We start from the raw sequence: 15,162 nt of genomic DNA on the forward strand, positions 1-15,162 counted from the left end.
AAAACTCTGTTTCAAGCAAGTGCTCCCCCGTTCCAAAATATATTTATTTTTAGTATTTAAATTTTACACCACAATATAAGTACTCCTGCATTGATCCATAATTTCAATTATTCCATGATTCTAGAGTCAACCAGATATTTATAAAGAGACTCTAAACAATTTAAAATTCAAAAATTGATCATTAAATTTTCTAAAAGAAAATCTTTTAACATAACCTTAAGGCAATCTCCAACGCAGTGATTATACAAGAGCTTAACGGAAAGAAAGAAAAAGCAGTTTAATTTCACCAAATCATTAGGGGAAACTAGATCTAGCACGGCATCGACGCTTCTTGGGCCATCATGTCATGCTTGCTGAACGCTTCTTCACAATTTTGGGAGTGGTTGTTGCATCTAAGCACCTACCTAAACTTTGTTTGTATTGGGACATAAATGTTTTACACAAGATGCTTACTAATTTGGCAATAGGCTCTCTCCTTAAGCATCTCATGTTAGAGATGACCTAATATCTATTAAATAACATAACAAATTATCGGTCTTATCTTTTTGTTTCTAGCTATGCTTCTTGGCCAAAATTTAAATTTTTAACCTTGAATTTGGAGTTGACTTTAGGATTTTTTATCATAGTTTATTTTTCAGTCTTGTTTTTAGATGGTTAAGAACATGTATATAAAAGTTTTATTGATAAATTATTTTTTATCCGTAAATTATTTCCCTGAAAATACCAAACGATCGTCCCTGTTATATCTTTGGTACAGCTCTAGTAATTTTTCATTCAAAGATCACCGAGGGCGTGATTCAGACAGCAACTTGCATAATTTTTACTGAATACTTTGGGTTGCCTTTGACCCCGTTGGATGTGACCTTATTTCCACATGGAGATAAAATAGTAAAACAGACACGGTGTCGACACGTTCGGATCCTTTTCTTCTTTTCTTTTTTTTTTTCCTCGGAATATATTTCATGGGATCAAACGGCAGTGCCCATCTTTATTCACATGAGCCAAGGATAAAGAACAATGATGAAATAAAGTTAGTCCCATCATCTCAAGAAAGACGGTCAACCAAGTTGCCTTTCGAAACCTGGGTGGTAGGAGCAGTATGGAATTGAAAAGATTGCTTCTAAAATTCAAAATTCAACCTTGTATCACTGATGCAAAAAGGTTTAGTATGCAAACTATGATATTGGTAACTATGGCCTCTTAGGCTGCGTCTCAAGTTACCTTATCCTTAGATTACCGCGTTTTTTACGCGTATGTTTCCCGAACTGTTAAATGGTGTATTTTTTAAAAAAAATTCTATAGGAAAGTTGCTTTAAAAATCATATTAATCTATTTTATATTTTTTATATAATCAATAATTAATTAATCATGTACTAATACGTTTTCCGCATCGAATAACTAGCACTCATTTAACTCCTCCGGAACGCGGCCTTAGTTCTATTATCTGAAAAAGAATATAAGATAGAAAAAAATCAGGTTTGATCTTACATATATTTTCCCTCGTGAAAATTCCTACCAGAATGTTCACCTCATAGGAACTTCAAAGGAATTTGTAGATGGCAATACCCAAGGCCTTTGAGGGCTCCTTCGGATTGATTTATTTTCTATTATTTTCTTTAAAATTTCAGAGGATTCAAATCCGAACGAATCTTTTCTAACTTGGTCGTTTGGAAAATGGGATTGATGGCTCCTTTGGATCGAAGGATTTTGCAAAAATCCATAGAAAATAATTCAATCCTCTAAAATTCCATCGAATTCCCTCCAACCCAAATAGACCCTCATTCTAGAGGATTCAAAACCTTAAAAAATTTCTCTGAGGCCCTTTGGGACGAACAAATATGATATTATAATTCCTATGGTTTTTCTTCACATGAGCTCACACCTCATGTTTCCCCTAAAAAGCAAATCCTGGAGATTAACAAAGTCACCACGGACGTCTCGCCATCGACCAGTACGTTGCCTACCACGAAAGTGCAAAGCCGTTAGAATTATAGAAAATTCGCTCCAACGAGGAGTTTAAACTCAAGACCTCAAAGTGTTAAGTCTCTTGTAACCATTAGACCACGAATTCTTTTGCCATACCTCATGTTTTTATTGTCCTTTGAGAAGTTCAATGCACTCTCCATATCTCTCTTTAGTTTCACTCTACCAAATGCAAATTCCTTTGAAATTTATGTGAAGCGTCCAAAGGCATCAAGTCTAGGATTCCTATGTTATAGAATTATATAGGATTTTATAGAGCATGGCATCGTACTACAAAGGAACGCATGTGCCTTTTCTGTTCCTGCATTATAAACGAGCCCTGGAGTTAGCTAAATTTCTTTGAATTGCAATCTTATAGCCCAATTTTAGAGGAATTTATTACATGAGCCCCAACCTTATTTTAATTTTCGTTTGAGAAGTCCAATGCATCTTCTCTCTTTTCTCTCTAGAATTCAGATTCATGTGTTTTATTCTGTGTAGACCTATCCAAACACATCATCTTCCAAGGCTTCTTCGGAACATAGGGATTTTATAAAAGCTTAATAGGAAATAACTCAATTCCTCTAAAACTTTGCAAAATTCCTCCAAACAAAAAATGTACGCAAGCTGTTGTCCTTTGCATTCCAATGGAATTTGCTTGTCCATGTCGTATCAATTGTGCCCCCCTTTCTTTTTCCTATATTTCTTAAATTATATCTTCTAAAGGAACCATGAAGGAATATCTATTTTTCATATGATTCAAGTAGGCCAAATTAGTTTACTCAATTTTTCTCCACAAGTAAAAAATGAAAAACGAAAAGAAAAAAGAAAAGAAAATTAATTTTACTTTGAGTAGTTCAATGCATCTTCTTTTCGCTCTATATACCATCCAAATTCATGTATTAATTTTCTATAAACTATCTCGATATATCATCTTTAACAGCTCCTTCAAAACACGGGATTGTCACATGAAACAACTCGATTCTTCTAAAATTATGTGAAGTTTCTCCGAACTGAATAGACCCTCAAATTTCGTGTCTTGCATACATATCGAATTTGCTTGCGCAAGCCATTTTAAAATTCTATCACACTCATCTTTTTACTTATGCTCATGCTTATAAGCTAAAATTTAAATTTTTAATCTTAAATTTAGAGTTGATTTTGAGTTTTTTTTGTTTTAGTTTATTTTCTAACATTGGCTTTTAGATCGCTAAGAATACATATATATTTTTTCCACAAATTATTTTGCGTTTACAAATATGCCGTTTGTTTTTTTCCTGTTCATGCATTTTTAAAATCCAAACAATATGCTTGTGCATGCCATTTTAAAATTCTATCCCCCTCATCTTTTTTATGCTTATAATTATAAGCCAAAATTTGGATTTTCAATCTTAAATTTAGAGTTGATTTTAAGGTTTTTTCATCGTAGTTTATTTTCTAGCGTTGTCTTTTAGATTGCTAAAAACACTTATATGTTTTTTCATAAATTATTTTTCATTTATAAATATCTCGTTTGGCCTTTCTGTTCATGCATTTCTAAAATCCAAACAATCACCCCTATATTTTTTTTTCTGTTCGTGTATTTCTAATATCATCTCCTTTAGGAGCCATGAAGGAATATCATTATTTTTTTCATAAGTAGGCCAAAGTTACTTTGCTGAGAATATATTCTTCCACAAGTAAAAAAAAGAAAAACAGAAACAAAAGAAGACAACAATATGATGACCGGAGAATCTAGTGGCCGTCTGACAGTACTACCTCCGTCTTATAATAAATTTATTTTTTATTTTTTCGTATTAAACGTTTGACCATTCTTCTTATTTGAAAAATTTATATAAAAACTAAAAAAATTAGTCACGTATAAAGTACTAGTAATAATAAAAATATTAATAGCAACAAAATTTCAAATAAAACGAATGGTTAAACGTTGGACACGTAAAAACAAAAAATAAGATTATTATCGAATAGCAAGAATATAATATAATATTGGTAATAAAATAAAATAAAATAACGAACCAACTTTAAATTATTGGGTGACAGACCTGGAGTGCTGGCCGCATGGGATGGGATGAGATGTTATCCTAGTCACGCGTGGGCCCCACACGTCACTCTCCATACGTCCATCTGTACTATACTTCACCTCGTGTTTAACCACCAACTACTCTGACGGACAGCCTTCCTTGGTTGGGGTATTTAGATTGAGAAATTTTTTGGGAGAAGTATCACGTTAAATGTTTAATCGAACGTCAGAAAGAGTTTTTGGACCCGAATGAAAAAACAAATTTCACGGCTAGCCTGGAAACCGTGAGACGAATCTTTTGAGCATAATTAATCCATCATTAGCACATGTTGGTTACTGTAGCACTTATGGCTAATCATGGACTAATTAGGCTTAAAAGATTTATCTCAAGATTTCTTCCGTAACTATGTAATTAGTTTTTTGATTCATCTATATTTAATATTTTATTTAGGTGTCTATAAATTCGATGTAATGTTTTTTAAAAAAAATTTGGGAAAACAAGGCCTTAACACTCCGACCAACTCATAACTCAGGCCGCGTTTAGTCCCTAAAAATTTTCGTGTTGATCCATCGTCTGGAATTTGGAAATATATACTCTGTCCGTCAAAAAAACGAATTCTTCGGTTTCCGTGTTCAACGTTTTACCATCCGTCTTATTTGAAAAAATTTTAGGAAACTAGAAAATAATTAGTCACACGTAAAGTACTATTCATGATTTATCATCTAATAAAAACAAAAATATCAATCACAAAAAAATTTTGAATAAGACGAAGAGCCAAAAATTGAAGGTAAAAAGTGAAAAATTGGTTTATTTTGGGACGGAGGGAGTAGAGTATTAAATATAGTTAAAAAATAACTAATTAAACAGTTTAGAATGAATTTATAATCTAGTAGAGTACATAGAGATATGAAGGATGAAACTATTTTAGATGATCATCCAAATAAAGATATGGATGACCAGATTTAGATGAGCTGTTGAGGATGCTCTTAAGAGTGTCTCCGACAAAATGGAAAAATTTTGCTTCAAAGATATTTTGCGAGAAATTTGAAGGAATTGAACGGTTTTCTATGAAAATCATGTAAACTTAGTAGTGTTCTGGATAAGAGCAAACGAATTAAAACCCAATCCTTTATTTCAAAGTGCCTCATAGGATTTTTTTTTTCTTACAGAATTCAAATCCTTTGAAATTTCTATGTTTTCCTTAGTTCCAAAGGGAAACATATATTTTTTTAAAAGAAAAACTTGAAACTAAGATGGTAAACCTTGTAGTTAAAAATTTCTGATTAAGGGCCCGTTTAGTTCCAAAAAAGTTTTTTTTCCAAAAACATCACATCAAACATAGATAAAAACTAATTGCGCGGTTATGGGAAAATCGTGAGACGAATCTTTTAAACATAATTAGTCCACGATTAGCCATAAGTGCTACAGTAACTACCATCTACTAATGACGGATTAATTAGGCTCAAAAGATCCGTATCGCGGTTTCTAGGTAAGCTATGAAATTCATTTTTTCATTCGTACCCAAAAACCCCTTTTGACATCCGGTCAAACGCCCGACGTAACACCCAGAAAATTTCTTTTCGCGAACTTAAGCATGGTTTGGTTTTGTATAAATAGTCTAGCTTGCCCTGCAAAAATGCAGCGGACCAAATTATTTGGGACTTGGCTTATTCTACATTAGTATTGTTTAGACACTTTTTCTAAAAAGTATTTGTTACAAGCATTTTAATATTTAATTTATTCATACAAGTAATCTGTTTTACTCTGTCCATAATTAATTCATTCATACAAAGCACTGAAATTCACAATCTTTAGAATCTCAATCATTTTTCTCAAATGACTAAGGGTCCTTTGAATTATAGAAATGAAAAAACAGAGAAATGAAAAAAAACATAAGATTCTGACAGAAACATAGGTGTAAAATAGAGAATTGCAAAACACAGGAAAAACGTAGGAATGACCGTTTGATTGACCACAGAAAAAACACAGAAATTTGAGGAGGGATATAGACTCGGATTTTTTCCATGTGGTTCAACTTCGTGTTAAATTTCCTCCAAAACTTATATAGGAAGATGCATTCCATAGGAATTTCATAGAAATTCATAGGATTCATTCCTTTGATTCAAAGGGCTTTGTAGGATAAATTTCTATAGAAATAAAATCCTCTAAAATTACTATAAATCAAAAGGGGCCTAAATCCAGTACCAACTTCTTGTGTTTTCCTGCAAATTGAAGGGACACTGCAAGAAGTTAGCTGTAGGAGAAATTTTATTCTTATAAAACTCGTGTGAAATTCCTCCCAAACCGATGAATATTTAGCAATTTTACTCTTGTAGTAGTAGTAGAACTCCTATGAAATTCCTCCCAAACCGATGAATATTTGTGTACTCAAGTGCACTCAAGTTGTCACGCTACTGCCTGCTTTGCGTCTTTCTGCGTCCTCCTCTCCTTTTCAGACTCCCAAGGCTTCTTTTGAGGTGAGCGATACAACAAAAAAGTTAGCTGCAATCCTACGCTCTTCCTGGCAGCAACACTGCCACAACAAGTAACACAAAAGATGACATTTTAGCCTTGCACGAGTAAAATTAAACAAAACCGTGATGATGTAAAAGATTCAGCTGCTGCTACTACTAATCAGCTGTGTCAGCAGCACTGATTGACTAACCCAAGAAACTGAGATGTCTGAGCAGAAAATCAGTAGCACACCTTGGTGAAAATGACATTAGGAGGGAAAAGAAAACAAGATTAGATTAAATGGCATGATAATTTTGGCCTACTTAACAAAACCATGGCCCCTAGGATCTCCATGGGTCAGCCTCAGATTAGTCACAGAGGCTCTTTATTAGTCATTGGCAGTGGCAGGTCACCATCATTATCACATCTCAATGTTGCTTGAGCACATGGAAACCATGTGTTGCCATGGACAATTCAACCACCAAAAAGGAATTTTAGAGAGGAGGGGAGCAAAACAAAACTCCAAAAACCAAGAAGACTAGTGGTGACGATAATAATCATAGCATATTATACAGGTTGCTTGATTGGAAATCCAACAAGATATTACAATATACAAAAAGAAGATATCACAGATACATCATTCATGTCTCCCTCACACTGATTGACTTAACCTAGCTAAGCTGCTCTCTTACTCACCCTCTTGTAGCCACTCTTTTGTACATATCTCCATGGCCTTTGCATTTCTTGGTTGCATGGACAAAAAACAATTCCATCAAAAACCAAAAATAAGCATCATGATAGAATAACTAGGACAGATACCTAACTAATCCCAACCCCCCCTCCCACCTAATTCAATTGGCTAATCCCATAAGAGAGTTGCAGGAACAGATGAAAGAAAAAAATTTGATTAATCCAAAAGGGCTCTCCTTTGTTCTTGAGATGAGATGCCCTTTTGTTGTCCCTGCATCCTCCCACTAAATTTCTAACCCCCCATAGAATTTACATCAAGGACCTTGACCTGAGATTTATTTACATACAAAAAGATTTTTTGGGTAAATTACCTAAACTCATTATACTTGTGGGATTATATGGAAGGATGGGATGTGAAATTATATAGTTTTTTAGGGTTAAATTTAGGGCTTAAAATTTTCTCCTCCTCTCTCTCACTCCCATCTCCCTCTACCTCCATGAGTGGTTGTGAATAGCTCAAGAAAGCTTCTTTCTTTTGCACCATGGAGGAGAGAAGAGAGGTGGTGTTTCATGGTTATGTATGTGCATCTAGGCCATGGCGGTGATGCCATGGCCGCGCCCGCCGCGGCCGCGGTCGAGGCAGTCAAAACCCTCGACGCGGACGGCGGCCGGCTGGAACGCGAACCGGGCGCGGGCGCACCCGCCCCGCGGCGACATCGGCATCGGCGACGCCGCCGCCGGACGCGGGGTGGGGCGGTGGACGACCGCCACCGGCGCCGGCATCGGCAGCGGCGCCGCGACCACGGGCCACGCCGGCATGGGCGGGCAGTCGACGCCGAACCGGCTGTCGTGCACCACCGGGTTCGACGCCCGCCGCGGCGGCGAGCCGCAGAACAGCGGCGGCTGCGGCGACGAGGCCGCCGCGAAGCTGCTCTCCTCCTACAAGACCAGGCCAGAGAAAACATCAGCGAACTCGCCGGGAAAAGATCCGCACGAGGAGGCCGTAGATCTTGGCGCCAGAGAGGTGACGCTCACCTTGGAGAGGAGGAGGTCGAGGAGATCCATGCTGGCGCCGGCATCGTGTTGGCAGCGGAGGGGCGCGACGGGGCGGCGTGGTTTGGGGCAGAAGAGCGGGCTCTTGCCATCGGCGGCGGCGGCGGCGACCGGGAGAGGGCTCTTCATGGCGGCGGCGAAGTGGCTCATGATTTTTTTTCTCGCTTTTTCCGTTAGTCGATTAGATCCAAAATTTTTACAAACCCTGAAAGAACAAGAAACGCAAGAAAAATCGTCAGAATCTCAGGGAAGTGAACCGCTTCATGGATTATGTTGCAGATCTGAAGAAGGCTAAGCTTCCTGAGAGGAAAAAAATCGAATCTTTTGCTCAGATTTACACGAGCCAGTGCAAGAACTGGCCTCGCCAACTAAAAACCGAGTCTTTCCACATCTTTTCCTCCAGATGTGAGACCATAAAACAGAAGGAAAAAATTAACATCTTTTTCACAGGCAAGAACAGGTGGCCTCTTCAGAACAACATAAAAAAGAAAACCCTAAAATTTAACAGGAGAGATTGAGAGATGCAGCAAGTTTACCTGAAGCTTTGCCTCTGGATTTCTCTCCTTGGATTAAGAGAGAGAGAGGAAGAGACCTACTATTGTTACTCCTACCAAGAAAGAAAACAAAACAAGAAAAAAAGAAAAAAGACTCAAGCTTTGGGAGGAGCTGGATGAGGAGGACAAGAGAGGAAGGAAGCGAAAGTAGGAGAAGAGAGGTCTTAAATAGACAAAAACCACCAATGCTATAGGCATGTAGTGGCACCACAGAACCAAAGGGACAGCTTACCCACAGGATAGTGGCAAATATCAGTTTTTTTTTGTCAAAAGTAAAGAAGAGAGAGAAAGAAAAAAGAATCTTTTTAGCAGTAGCAGTAAAGAAATTATGAGGAGAGAGAGACAATAAATATTTGCAATTGGGAGAAGAAACATGGTTGAACAAAAGCTGGTGGAGGGGACAAGAGGAAATAATTTCGGCCTGCACGGCAAAAGAAAAAAAAAACTGCTGTCATTATTGAGGCAATAAAAAAGATGGGACCTTTTTCCTCATGGCTTGGTCATGTATATACATTTTTCTTTTTTTTTCTTCCTTGCTGTATTTTATGTAGAGGGTGTCTCTCGTCAGGTCATATTGCTAAACAAAATATCTATTTGTTTTTAATAATTAGGCTATGTTTAGTTTTAAAAGTTTTTTCAAAAACATCGTATCAAATTTTTGGATTAAATATACATGAACATTAAAATTAATTACACGTTTACGAGGGAAATCGTGAAATGAATCTTTTGAGCCTAATCAGTACATGATTAGTCATAAGTGCTACAATAACCAACATGTGGTAATTATGGATTAATTAGACTTAAAAGATTCGTCTTGTGGTTTTCAGGTGAAATCTGAAATTCGTTTTTTCATTTGTATCCAAAAAACCGTTTTCGACATCAAACGTTTCACGTGACCCTTTTACTAAAAATTTTTGGCAACTAAGGTGGTGTTTAGATTGAAAAAATTTTTGGGATAAATGTCACGTCAAATGTTTGACCGAATGTCGGAAGGGGTTTTCGGACACAAATGAAAAAACGAATTTCACGGCTAGCCTGGAAACCGCGAGACGAATCTTTTGAGACTAATTAATCCGTCATTAGTACATTTTGGTTACTGTAGCACTTATGGTTAATCATGGACTAATTAGGCTCAAAAGATCCGTCTCAAGATTTCTTTCGTAACTGTGTAATTAGTTTTTTAGTTCATCTATATTTAATGCTTTATTTAGATATCCAAAATTTCGATCTGATAGCCTCGCTTGCAGTACTATACTCCGCTCCATCCTTCTTTGTTTTCTTGTGCACGTACTAGCTCAAGCTGCTCTCTCGGCTGTCAATGATTTTGAAATAATTTGAATCTGTGGAAACGGTTCTCATGTGTACAGTACACGTATCCTTCTGCTGATCAAAACATCTGTTCGCTTTTGATTATATTTATAGGTTAAAATTTAAATTTTTCAATCATGAATTTAGAGCTAATTTTATATCTTCCTCACCAAACTTTATTTCTATTCTTGGCTTTTAGATAGCTTGGAATACGTATATAAAAATTTTATTCATAATTTTTTTATCATTACAAATATGTCGTTCGTATATTTTGGTAGTGAAATAATGAAGGTAAAACTGGAGTATTTCTTTTTTTTTCTTTTCATTTTTTCGTAAGGATGTGTCTGTTATATTTCTCCCGCTTTGAATGCAATGCAGACCAACAAACATGATTGAAGTTCGATATGGGACATGCATATTTAACTCGAGATCAAAATAAGAGTACATGACCTGGCACTGGGATATGGAAATTTGAGTCTGCTACCAACATGCATCTCCCGCAACTATTTTCACTTTCATCAATGGCTTTCCTATGAAATTGATCCAATGACATATTTATAAACAAATTATATATATATATATATATATAAGCTAAAATTTGAATTTTCAACCTTAAGTTTAAAATTGAGTTTAGGGTTTTTCAAGTAAAGTTTATTTTTCAGCTTTGGCTTTTAAATTCCTAAGAATACATATATAAAAATTTTATTCACTAATTATTTTTCATTTGCAAATACGCACCCAAACAATCACACCCGGTGATTTGGCTTACCTATTTTTAGTAAATATATATATGTTCAGATGTTGGATGATCCGACATAATTCATTTTTGTATAATTTTTGTGTCTCTGCATGGTTGCATATTTTCTTTTTATTCTCCAAAAATCATCATAATCAAATTAACAAATTTTTTACATGTGGTCTCATCTTTTCATTTCTGATAATGCTTATAGCCAAAATTTAAATTTTCAGCTTTGAGTTTGGAGTTGATTTTGAGTTTTTTTATTATTGTGATTTATTTTTCAATATTTACTTTTAGATCGCTAAAAACATATATACAAAAATTATATTAGCAAATTATTTTTTATTTACAAATATATTGTTTATTTTTTATAAACCAAAAAATAACCATGATGTATTACATGAATGTATGTAACTCTAAACCAATAGCATAGACATTCCATATCTCTGCGATGTCATTGTCACATAGCACGTGGGACCGATTGTTTGGCTTTTTCATATAAAACCAAACGATATATTTATAAATAAGAAATAACGTATGTATCCTCGGTGATCTAAAAGCTAAGAAAATCGATGAAAAAAATTCAAAACTAATTATATATTTAAGGCTAAAATTAAAATTTTAACTTATAAGTATAAGCGGAAGAGAAAAAAATAGAAGGAAGGTTGACAGGTTCCCTGTGCTAGCTATGGAGGTTGAGCATCGCCACTACTTTCGCGGTAGTGTAGCGACTTCAGCAGCTGATCTCATCCGTTGAGGATTATCCGTAGCTATACTCTTATACTTTTATACGTGTCCCGGGTATAATGTGTTAGCTTCTCTATTAATTGGATCCCTTTCATGTTGTTATGGCTCAAGTTCCTTGAGAGTTACTGCATACTACTCCATTTCTAGCCTTTAAATATTGTCCTAAAATATACTTCCTTGTATTTATTTTTTGGAACGCCAACGTCATATATTTTTACATGCAGGGAGTATGTATTTGTATATATAACTATTTATATTACTATTTGTCATGTCAGTCGCTTATTCAAAATTATTTATATTTTATTTTTCATCTAGCCTTGCACCCTCATTCATTCCTTAATATTAAAAGATGTTACTCCCTCCTTCCCTAAATATTTGACGCCGTTAACTTTTTTATACACGTTTGACTACTCGTCTTATTCAAATTTTTTTATCAAATATGTGAAGCTATATATATGCATAAAAATATAATTAACAATAAATAGAATGATATGAAAATAATTAATAATTATATAAATTTTTTAAATAAGACGAGTAGTCAAACATGTATAAAAAAATCAACGGCGTCAAACATTTAGGAAATGAGGGAGTATATTTTTTCTCCACTTAACCTCCAGTGAACAAATAACAAATATAAATAATTATATCTTTGGGACGAACACACCATTCTACAACTTACTTGCACAAATAGAATGAGGAGAGAGAGAGTGAGGAAGGGATGACCCAGATAAGAGCAAGTTCAGCAGTATAACCAGCTAATAGCTCCAATTCATATAATATTTACCTACAAAATATCAATACGTGGTCTCACATGTCATACACATATTTTATTTTGAAGCTCGTGTGCAACTAGCTACAAATTAATAGTTCCCCTCTCTTCTCTCTTCTCAAATCTTTTTAAAATATGCTTATAATCTGCTATTGTACATGCTCTAACTAAAATACGGGGAACAAGGGATGTGGGGCCAGTGTCTTAATTAGAGTTAACTAGACAGCTTAATTAGAACAGCGGGCTAGAGGTCATTGGTGAAAATAGCATAATTAATTAGAGGCTGTCTTTTAGCCTCCAGAAACAATACTCCATATATATGTTGACGAAGAACGGATCCATGTTGCCATCCCATGTTTAGACGTGCTACCGAAGTGGCCCTAAAAATTCCAAAATTTAAAATCTACGTACATTAATGGCCTAGAGGTTTTAGAGAGAGAGAGATGGCCTGCTTCGAGGCTTAATAATCTAGGGGTAATTGTTTAGCTTTCTAGACAAAAAGTCAAAATGATATATTTACAAATACAAAATAATCAATGAATAAAAATTTTATATATGTTCTTAGCTATCTAAAAGATAAAGTTAAAAATTAAAATATGATAAAAACACCCTAATTAAATTAACTCCAAATTTAAAAATAAAAATTTAAATTTTGACATATAGATATAAACATAATCGAAAAGATTACGTGACAACTTACACGGCGAAAACCCTGGGCACCAACACCCCAACTTGGTGCACAATACTATATTAATTAATTAATTAATTGTGATAGAATATTAGCCACTATAAGCAAAAGAACAAAGCACTGCGTAGCACGTTTAGTGGCTTAGTATTCTATTACAAGTTTGACCATCACATTAAGGTGCAAAGCCCAACGACCGATCGATCGATCAATCGTGACAGAAGAAAACTAAAATAGTACTCCCTCCGTCCCAAGGAAAACCACTTTTTGGTTTTGTGTCAGAGGGTATGACCATCCGTTTTATTAAAAAAATTTCAATAATTTTTTTAAAAAATAGTCACATATAAAATACTATTCATGTTTTATCATCCAATAAAAATAAAATTTTTAATAAAACAAAGAGTCAAAATATTTTTAGTTGATTTATTTTGGTACGGAAGGAGTATACTGCAACATAATAATGCATGTATTTGAGCTGAGCCAGCGTGCATGTAGGTATTGGCTAGCTGTCCCCAAAACATATCCCTAATAAAAAATGAAAGATTATTTGGCATCTTCTTCATCGTCGTCTTATACTCTCTTCGGTTCTATAATTGTGTTTTAGATACGTGTATAGTTAAACTTTAAGTATTTAACTATTAATATCTTTAAAATATATAAATTGGAATTACTATGATAGCATGTATAGATGAGCCATAAAGTATATTTTTAATGAAAATAAATATTTACTATAGTATATGTTTTAAAGAAAAAATACTATAAACAATAGATTAAAAAACCATACCACTGTCTAAAATGATAAGAATTATCGAAATAGAGGCAGTATCTAGCGAGCTAACAACTGCATGCTGCTGCTGGTACTAATCAACACTCTGAGAGTGAGAGCAGACAGTGGCCATGTGAGGCCATCAATTAGCCTTATTTAGCTACACCCAAAACCATGGCCGGCACCCTAGCTCCCCTCTCTTCTACATCCATGGTGAGCAGCAGCAGTATCTTTGAGAGATCGATGAGGGCATTCAACGGCACCATATTGCATGCAGTTATAAGGAAAATCGAAATAAATTACGTGGTTAAATACAATTAGCTAGCCACGTCCTTTCGCTTATGCTTATATTTCAGTCTTAAATCTGGAGTATATTTTAGGATTTTTTTTATCGTAGTTTTCTAGATCGCTAATTACAAAATATATTTACAAATTATATTTCCCTGATGCAAAGAGAGGAGATCTAAAGGTGGTTAAGAGACGTTTTGATTGATTATTATTACGGGCGTGGGTGCATGCTTGGATGGATGGTTTTGGGCTGGCATGCACGGAATAAACCACCACGTGATGTGCCGGCCCTCCATCGATCGTCTCTCTCTCTAACACATCTCTCCTCTTTCTCTCTCTATCATTCTATATAATATATCTAGAGCAAGTTCAATAGTATAGCCAACGGTTGGCTCTAACTTGTCTATAATGGCATAGATTACACAACTAATATTCGGTCTCACATGTCATACACACATGTGTATTGGAGTTCGTGCTGCAGCGTGAGTAGCACGCTGTCATTCTTTCTACTCTCGTATCTTCTTAAAATATGATTATAGCTGGCTTATAGCATGTTATTACATCTCTCTCCTTGCTACTGATGTTGTTGTTGCTGCTGCGGAACAAAATGTGTGCCTGCTGTGGTGTGGTTTGTTATTTTCACGTTAAAAAGCCGAATGATTTTAGGATAGTACGGACAAGAGCTTAACTGTTGTAAAGTTAAAATGTCGATTTGTAACACGGTTGTCTAGTAGAAGAGAAGTTTATATTTTTCGAAAATCGTAGTGTTAAGCTCAAAATTACATATGCATTGATTTATCCTTCCATTCCTTTAAAAGGGTCATTCATGTCTAGAAAGTTAATTAGCAGCTGAATGCATGAAGCTCAAGTGCAATATATGCAGATGCATGCATTTGTTATTATTCTGCTTGTGGGCTATGGCCATGTGATGCATCATGCATGCATGCAGCAGGGAGGATCGATGATGGTGGATGCCTCAGCCTTTTGGTTAGGTTAGGTTAATTAGTTTACACATCTCAGCCTCTCTCATTAGGGTTCATACTTGTATATTAGCTATACTACTAGTATGGTCTCTCTCTCTCTCTCTTTATACTGTCCCTGCCTCTCTAACTAGATCAAAACCGTG

The 15,162-nt window shown here is 35.3% G+C and overlaps 1 protein-coding gene across 1 annotated transcript; it reads right to left on the reverse strand.

The window, feature by feature from the left end:
• Positions 1-6,973: 6,973 nt before the first annotated feature.
• Positions 6,974-8,889, reverse strand: LOC121055993. Its single transcript, XM_040529553.1, has 3 exons — positions 8,717-8,889; positions 8,163-8,385; positions 6,974-8,066 (listed from the first exon to the last, which is right to left on the reverse strand). The coding sequence occupies exons 2-3, from the start codon at positions 8,328-8,330 to the stop codon at positions 7,716-7,718; spliced, it is 519 nt and encodes a 172-aa protein (XP_040385487.1). The 5' UTR covers positions 8,331-8,385; positions 8,717-8,889; the 3' UTR covers positions 6,974-7,715.
• Between the last annotated feature and the right edge of the window lie 6,273 nt (positions 8,890-15,162).

This window comes from Oryza brachyantha, chromosome 12 (assembly GCF_000231095.2).
Source record: "Oryza brachyantha chromosome 12, ObraRS2, whole genome shotgun sequence".
Taxonomy (NCBI): domain Eukaryota; kingdom Viridiplantae; phylum Streptophyta; class Magnoliopsida; order Poales; family Poaceae; genus Oryza; species Oryza brachyantha.

Bases quoted from the DNA above. Each gene is read 5' to 3' on its own strand.
- LOC121055993 (XM_040529553.1), bottom strand. From the start codon at position 8,330: ATGAGCCACTTCGCCGCCGCCATGAAGAGCCCTCTCCCGGTCGCCGCC. The intron at 8,067-8,162 runs GTGAGCGTCACC...CTGGTCTTGTAG, and splicing joins TCGACCTCCTCCTCTCCAAG to GAGGAGAGCAGCTTCGCGGC.